General features: G+C 42.7%; 1 protein-coding gene across 1 annotated transcript; it reads right to left on the bottom strand.

The window, feature by feature from the left end:
• Nucleotides 1–1,630: 1,630 nt before the first annotated feature.
• On the bottom strand, nt 1,631–6,760 carry LOC128732072 (rab3 GTPase-activating protein non-catalytic subunit). The gene is made up of 5 exons (XM_053825234.1): nt 6,685–6,760; nt 5,825–6,608; nt 2,729–5,756; nt 2,401–2,598; nt 1,631–2,179 (listed from the first exon to the last, which is right to left on the bottom strand). Exons 1-5 carry the CDS (start codon nt 6,758–6,760, stop codon nt 1,949–1,951), a joined length of 4,317 nt encoding a protein of 1,438 aa, XP_053681209.1. The 3' UTR covers nt 1,631–1,948.
• Between the last annotated feature and the right edge of the window lie 2,073 nt (nt 6,761–8,833).

Below are 8,833 nucleotides of genomic sequence, written 5' to 3'. Positions count from 1 at the left end.
ATAAATCACAAACCACGATCTGGATACGTATTGTATTACATTTGAATAATATCTTCGATGCATTGTTAAGACATAAAGACTAAGTTAGTACTGTCCCGTTGCTTTAATTCATAGTAATGATTAAAAATACTGTTTAAGAAAATTTCTTCTGTTTAAGAATCAGTTTAAGAAATTATAACAACTATGTTATTCACTCGATAGGAGGCGCAGAGTGTTGAAAACGTGCGGGATGTTTCAAACTTATAAGACTCGTTTGTACGTTATCAGATTGAGTCTGAGTTTTAGCCCGGCATTTTGATTCTGATGCAATATTGACATTCAATTCAACCGATCGATTTATCTGGCTAAAAGAAGACGCTATGCTGCTATAATGAATGGTTCGCCTTGATTAATGAACAACTTGATTAAACACTTGTTATAAGCACGCCATTTTCCCATTATAAATGGCATAGCAAGCATCCGCGAGCCACTAACGAGAACCAGGAAAAGCCTTTCCGTTGTCTTTGCGATGCAGTGTTTTTCTTTCCAATCTCGCTACTCTCGGAGGTCCTTGCGCAAGAACAAAGGGGGTTGTTTGAAACGGAGAAGATCATCCAGAAAGCGTGAAAAGTAAATTTGAATTTTATAATCAAAGCTGTGCAAGAATGATTTAACGTTGATTCGACGAGTTATTTCAAGGACATCAATAGTCTGCATCCGTTGGCTCACGACAGCTTTAGGTTAGCATGAATGATTGCAAACAATTCAAAACAAATCGCAACAAAATGATCAAATTTATTACGTACACAAGCACGTACCGGGAGGATGAGGATTTATGTTTGGTTCATGAAAGAGTTTCGGCAAAGAAAAACTTTTTCTTCTCCAGGATAGTATTTACTATTCCCCTTTTTAAAGCGACAACGGAAAACGTAGCTAAACTTCTCATATGTCTCCCACTTTAATACTGTTAGGCATCGGAACTGCTCATGTTGGACCCGATACTTATGAATAAAGTTAGTTGAAGAGGAGAAGCGTTCCGTTTGCCATTCCACCAACTTTTTCCTGGCATCCTAATTGACACAGCCTGTGGTTTCGAGAGTGATTAGCCTTCAGCCAGACTCGATTTATATAAGGTAAACAGGCATGACCGTAACCTGAACTTTTCTTTACCGAGGAACCAATGTCGCTCATAATCTTTGCTTTGGGGCAGACGTTTACATAAAAAAAAGCTTTTCCAAATGTTTTGAAAATAAAAAGAAGCCGCGTTTGAAAATAGAAGGTAAATATTTGTTACGCATAATTGAATCCGCGGGAATATTATAACGTTTCTGTGGAAAATTTTCCCCGACCTCCATGAGCAGCTCATGCTTACCAGGTCAGTACGGTGCAGAGGCCTTGGCAGTAGGAAATCCAGATAAATTTGCATTTTAATTTCTTTCAGACGCTTGCTTTAAAGTTGTCTAGGTGGGATTAGGTAATTACCAAACATAAGGAAAAGTTTACTGGCCCTAAAGGGAATATCAATTTACAGTTCAAACGGGAGCACCGTGAGTTGAAGTTAAAACTAAACAATTAAAATACACGTCTCATTAAAATCAACAAGGTCCTTTTTATTAACATTTTCCGAATATGATAAGTTTGTGTTGAATTGGTATGAACATTTTGGTTTGAAGACCAGCTTAGATGTGCAATACAATTGAATCGGGCACAATCGGAACCGTCTCATCGACTCTAAAGGAACGTAAAATTTTAGAGATGGCGTGTTGCAAAAACTCAATTTTTCGATATCCTTTAAGAAATCATGCAACAAAATACGCAATAATTATGTGCCCTAAAACACAGAATCCTTATTTCCACTAAGACTTATGGTATTGTGTGAGCAGCTACAGCCATGGTGTTACAAATAAACAAAATCTCAGCGGACATCACGCGGCCTATTAGACCGCAGGGCAACATCTTCCGTTTCTGTCTAATGCCGGTGGTCTTTGATCGTGGCACAGGCGTCGAATATTAATCCAGCAACACGTAGTTCCTTAGAAGTGCCTTTCGAATTTACCGCCAGCATCGAAAGGCAATTGAAGGCTTTCTCCGTCAGCTGGGTTATCTTATCGATGAATAAATCACCACCGGCTGCGGTTGCCAGCGTGGCTTCGTCTGTTTCGACAAAACGCAGCGGTGGTCCGTAATTGCTGTTGCTTACCTATGAGTCAAAAACAACCAATGATCGATAGCACAATCAAGGAGTGGGTGTGGATGGGTGAGGATGTCGAGGAAAGGATATCAAGGATGTTGTGAGTGGAGAGAGAGACAGAGACTTATGTAGTTAAAATCTTGTTATATTGTTATGTGCTTCTTTGGCTACCACCAACGGTGAATCAGTGATGATTAACGGTTCAAATAAAACACCTGACTAACACTTACTAGCGTATCGAGATAGTCGGTGAGAAGAGGCCCGACTGCAGCAATCTGTCCCCAAGCAGAGGGATTTGTTTTGCTGTACAGCGCCAACCGTCGTCCCGCTATCGTGAGCAGCAGGTTGGCAAACGTCTGGTCTGCGACAACATTTTCGAGTAACTCATGTGCATACGTATCCCATCCATGGGCATATAATTCGATGATCTGTTCGAAATAAAGAAAACATATATGCTTATTTCAGCAGTTTTCTCGTAGCAGAAAATTTATGCATGAGATTTGAATACTGTTTCTATTTACCAGTTGATGCCTACGAGCACATGTTATACAAGCATACCTGATGTTTGCGAATATCGCCAAATTCTAGTTCCCATGCCATTGCAAGTCGTTCGATCCTGTCCATCCAATTATTATGATCAGTGTAAAAGACGTTTTCCAAATCTTCGTGAATCAAATCCATCGTGGCGGTCACCGTGCGACACAAGAATTCAACTCGTGTCTTTCGCAGCAACTGATCAGCTTTCGGAAGCACGTTGGTTGTGTTTTGCGGACGATTGATTTCAGAAAAGAATGCCTGATTCGCCATGCCGTCGAATAGTTGCTGGATTGGTTTGTTGGCGTAACGCACGTTGAAGGACGTCAGCATTAGCAGCACGTTTGTTAGCTCCTGGTGTAACCGCAACAGGGCCATATTGGCAGAGCCTTGCTGCACCGCCAGCGCCGTCAGAGGGATCGGACCATCCTGTAACAAATCTTCGAAGCGTAGCTCTAGCTTGTCGTGATCAATGCTGCCAGCAAACTGATCGAAAAACTCCAGACAACATTCGAGAAACTGTGGCACTAGCGAATCACTAATGCCAATGTCCTGCAAGCAAAGCTTCTCCTTAGGTAATCGACCTACTTTGTTTACCAACTTCTTGGTGGCTTCCAGTGGAATCTTAAGGTGTGCGTTCCATATCATACAACAGAGACCATGCTTGATGGCGTACTGCAGTCTGGGTATAGCTTTTAGCGCCGCTAATCCAGCTTGTAGACAAGCCACATTTGCCATCGTTTTGCTCCACGTTCCGATGTATTCCCATGCGAGCTGCGCCAGCAGTTGACCGCAATCGAGACTGAATGGGAAGTGCAATCGAAGAATGTTCAAATTATATAGCACCGGATCAAACTCCTCCTGTTCCCCACTCTCCTTGTTAGGACCATACTCGGATGCTAGGAGCAGGTTTGCTTTTATCAGCGCTAAACGACGATTTCGTTCTTTACGGTCACTCTTATCTGATTCCTTGTCGGGTGATAACGATTTTGTCTCGCCAGTTTTCGCTTCCGTTTCCGTAGCTTCCAAAGGCATCTCGATCACGAGCATTGCTGGGTCGATGCCAGTAGACGCAACCCATTTTGAAACCATTTCAGCCACTATGCCTTTTCCACCGGTTAATATCTCTTTCAAGCTCACCACTGGTTTTTGATACTTTAACATAGGACACCGCGGATTTCTACAACGTACACTTTCAGCTAAAATTTTTCCCAATATTGCAACGTCCTCCAATTTGTAGATCAATAACATCCACTGACAGGCTTCTTGGGATACCTGTTCAAACTGCTCACTGGCCGATTCGTCCTCGTCACTTCGACGACGGCACTCGTGTCGCAGCGCTTCATTGCGGCACATCAGCGCAGCTAGTAGACCGCGTAAAGCACATGGGGACTCAAGCAGATACTCCCGTACCGACTGCCACCACAGACAGATGGCGTTATTTTCGAAAAGGATTCTATCCCTTGCCAACAAGCATATCTGATGCAGGACTCCATTAAAGCGGTTTAGATCGTCAATCAGGGTTGCCATGTCGCGATAGTTAAACGGTAAACGTAACCAATAGGCGAGAAACGTACGCAACAAATCCTCAGACATCATGCCACAAGCATCAGCCGCCTCAACGAACCCAGCCAGCCGAGCTGAATCCGTTCGATAGAGCTTCTCAAAGATAATTTTTCCTAAGCCTGCATGACCACTGGCGCTGCATTCATCTCGTAACAAAATCAGATCCTCGTTTGATACGTTAAACGATGAAAGGTAATCCAAAAAGCTAGAATTTCGTGAACCAGAACTGACACTCTCGTCAAACTTTACACCACGCAATGTACTATTACTATTTGTGCCAATGACACCGTTTTGTCCGGTTTGCACTACCTCGTTATCGTTCATTCGAATTAGGTCGATGAGTTGTTCGATAACGGTAAGCTCCTGATCTGAAAGCTTCACATTCGTTTGTTGTTGGTCGTCTTTTTTCTCTACATTGGACTCGTCGTCCACTATAACATGGATAGATTGCTCGTCCGTCTCCTTCCGCTTCCGCGCTGCTGCATCAATCACAGGCATATCTCCATGAAGGTACTGATAAAACATAACTAGCTTCTGATAATTCTCACACATTACGCGCAACGGATTTTTGCATGCCGGCACGCATACCGACCGGGTATCCAGATCGTCTTCCGTGTTATCATCGAACACGATCGATGCTTCCGATGGTCCAATCGTAGTGCTTAATGTCGAACCTTCTACTGCAGCTTCAGCAAAAATATCTATAGCTGCTGCGAACAGTTTCGGCCGAATTTTGCGTTGCTTAGCTAACATCTCTACACACTGCAGACGAATCTCGTCCGTTTCGAAACACCTGCACATATCGCTAATTTCTTCCAACTCTTCTACCTCGCTTCCATCACCCGATTTAAGGCATACTTTCAACCGTTTCAACAGATGCAAATCTTTTGCTAGTTTCGATTTTGAATCACTCAACGCGCAGTGGAAAGGTATAACGATCTCCTTGAGACAGCCGTCGGATGGATCGAGAAAAGTGCATCCATGACCAGTGTACTTGATTTTGCTCGCTCCACTGGTAACCCCCATTTGACTATGCGTGTTGTAGATCAGTTGACCATTTTTAGCGGCACTGAACGCCGCTACCTTTGGTCCCCCGGAACGAAGAGACCAAACTTCTAATACGGAACGGCGCGGAGCATATATCACAAGAAAAAGTGCCTTTCGGCGTTCGGTTTTACGAACTACCCCGGCGTTGGATGACGTATCCTTGGGCAGCTTTTCCGGTACTTCGACGAACCCACACTGCGCGTCCCTATATCCCTTCCAAATGCGTTGAGCAATTCCTCGTTGGCAGTCAACTAGAATGATGCGACCAAGATGGTCTGCAACGGCAGCAAGCTGATAATTTGGAGCTAACCATACGGCAAATGCATTTCGCTGCTGATCACAGAGCCCGAATCGACAGATTAACGGTTCTGATGGGGGAAGCTGTGGTTCGACGGCGGTTTGTTGCTGTGTGGATGATCCTCCTCCGCCGAGCCAAGAACTGTAATCATGAAAAAATATTCAGTACGGAATCTGAGGATATTCGTTTACGCATCGATGTGTACTTACGGGAGAGCAGATTTTATTTTGCTAGCTACAGCTCGAGCCACATCGGCCAAAACCGGCTGAGTGAACCCTTCCTTGGCGTAGTGGAAACCAACGTACGGTTTACTTCCGGCAGCGATAATGAGCGAATTCTGTGGGGCAGCATGGCGGTACTTAGCAAAAAAGCCACCCTCCAGGCTGGCCGTTAGCAAATGATCGAAAGTACAACTTTTCTGCGGTCCAACAACCACGGCATCCATGATCGTCATTCCTTTCTCGTAACTCCACTTACGGCATGCGATCGTTTCCTGTGCTTCATTAACCTTCGGACTGCCCACTCCGTATCGGTTTATTTGCTGCCGCAAGCTGCGGAGCAACGGAAATACTTGCGCTCCTTGCAATATTACAGAACATGATGGATACATTATATACAGCTCTTCGTTGATATGCTTTCCGCTCTGCGCTTTGATAGCCTGAATCGACTCCTGGTGAAAGATTTGCGAATGGATAAGCGTCCCATTTTCGCCGTAAAACAACAGTTGCCCATCGTCCAGGCCCACTATAATATAACTAAAATCAACCATTGTCTGAGAACTCTGACCCTGGCCAACAATTGGCGCGCATAGTACGCTCGTGATGATGCAATTGGGACTATCGATCGCCCCTCGCCAGGCCATTTTATAGACGTTCAGCTGTCGTTGACGATCCCAGCGGGATGCTAGCACCAACAATATTGATCCATGTCCGAGGGCCAGAATGTCCCCCGCAGGAGACAATGAGTAGCTAACTGCATTCAACCAGTTTTCTTCTGCAGATCAGGAAAATAAAAACATATTTACGATATACCAACATCGCGCTCTTGAATCAGCAGCGCTGGTACAAACCTGAAATTAGTCCGAATTGTTCTTGCACTTCCGACAAGTTTTCGATGCTGGAAAGAATTTTCACTTCGCAAGACATTTTTAAAAGGGTTGCTGTAGTTTTAGGGACCCTTTCGTCATGGATTTATCAGCAAGAGGAATGGTCACGGAAGTAGCGGTATCAATAACAAAGCACTAGAGCAACACACAACATGCCAAGTCACTTAGCGGACACCTTTTTCTGAAGCTCAAATTGTTTCAAATATTTAACTATATTATTGTACTTTGGTCAGCTATTAACTGTAATTTATTGTACAGAAATGCACCGAGTCGAAATACTGCAAGAATATATGATGATGATAAAAATTCTGATTTATTCAGGGAAAATGTTGTGGCTCGTTGTTTGTTGACAAAATGTTGACATTTCTATCACAATGGGCGACTAGGCGGATACATGGTTTGACAGTTTCACCAAGTAAACAAACGGAAAACTTTTTTTAAATTTTTCTAAATTTACTATTGATTGATCTTACTTTTTATGAAATTCAGAGTTAACATTTTATTTTAATGTATCGAATATTTAGTAGAAATATAATTATTTTATATAAAAAAGAGTTGCTTGTTGCTTCCAAGTACAGGGTGTTGGTTCATGGCGTAGGGGAGAAAAGAAGGTTACAAAAGCTCACCCGATATCGAGCATTATCGGGAGAAACGGAATTTCGTAAATTATTTCCCCACTTTTGAACTCAATTTTTCGTTCTTGTTTCCATTCAATTTCTCACGTACGCTAAAATGTTTGATAAGTTTCTTTTGCTTTGAACGTTTCTCTCTCCTTTTTGATCCATTCGCGAGAAATAGTACTTGGAGAGCTTTTGATCAGGTTTAAATTGTGGTTTTTGTTCTTCATTTGTTTTTCTTTTAACGTTTCTTTGCCACTATCTAGAGATTATACTAGAGAAGCAAATATCCATTTTGTGTTGTTTTGTTTTCGTCATTTCAAATGAAGTGCATTTTCTCACTAGAAATCGCAAGAAACCATGCTGGGTGAGCTTTTACTTGGTTTGAAGCTTTTCAATTCTTCACCTTTCCCCAGTTCAGTTCAGTTTCGCAGGAAATGATGTTGGGTGAGTGTTTTTCCATTTCCTAGCTTTCCCATATGCCTTTACCGATCTGGTTCGGTTTATTGTCTCTCCTTCGCGAGAAATCGAGTATTAGGTGAGCTTAACCCGTTTTGGAGTTATCCTGTCTTTACTCTTCGCCCACCAACACTCCCTCTACTTACGCGAGTTACCTAAAAAGCTTAAAAAAATAAAATGAAAGCTGAATTGTACCCAATAATGCGTGGGTTTCAGCTTCGTTCAGACAAGTAAATAGTCACAAACCGTGGGGAAGACGGTAAATGTATAAACTAACCAGACGAGCTCAATATCCGGTAGCCCTCGTGATATTGTCGCAGCCTACGTTCTTTCCATTTTCCTGGAAAGTGGTTAGCTTGATGCAATGCCCATCAACAGGACTTATCCGTCCATTTCAAACAAACAGCTAACCGCAAATATTCATTTTAATTTCCGTTTACCGGTGCTTTAAGCAAATGCTCCGAAATTGAAGCTTTTTTACTCATAATTTAAGAAGCAAAAAACCTCCAACAAAAACATTACATAAAAAAAACAATCTGTTCCATTATCCGATCGGTTTAGTATCACACTGTATTGAGTCCTCCGATGTGATAGTAAAACAAACGGTGGTTGATAAAAGCCTTCTAATCGTTTTACAGAATACCGTACTGAAGTGGTATTTTTTCGGTTTCCGACTATTGAACGATACTATCCTGTTGCATGGAAAACAAGCATAAAACCACGTTAGCGTCAAATTGAATCACCTTCTTGAAGCGGTTTGATGTGCAGAGTTTCTCGCGGTGTTAAGTAACGTCGTCTATCTTAATTCAATCCGGCGGGTAAAAGGCTTTTTTATAAAAATGGGCCCAGCTGCTGTCTATGAAGCTATTTTCGCTCATCCTTCCGAAGAACTCAGCCACCGGAAACCAGCGTCGTCGTCTTAGCATCTCGAATGGAGTTGTGGCATTGTTGCCTGAATTTTACAAGAATTTCCTTGACGCTTTCATGCCTTCGTGAGAATTGTGAACGAGCAGGCGATTTTATGAAGTGGAACCATC

The sequence above is a fragment of the Anopheles nili genome, chromosome 2, assembly GCF_943737925.1.
Source record: "Anopheles nili chromosome 2, idAnoNiliSN_F5_01, whole genome shotgun sequence".
Lineage (NCBI taxonomy): Eukaryota > Metazoa > Arthropoda > Insecta > Diptera > Culicidae > Anopheles > Anopheles nili.
This window is presented reverse-complemented; position numbering and strand designations above follow the sequence as displayed.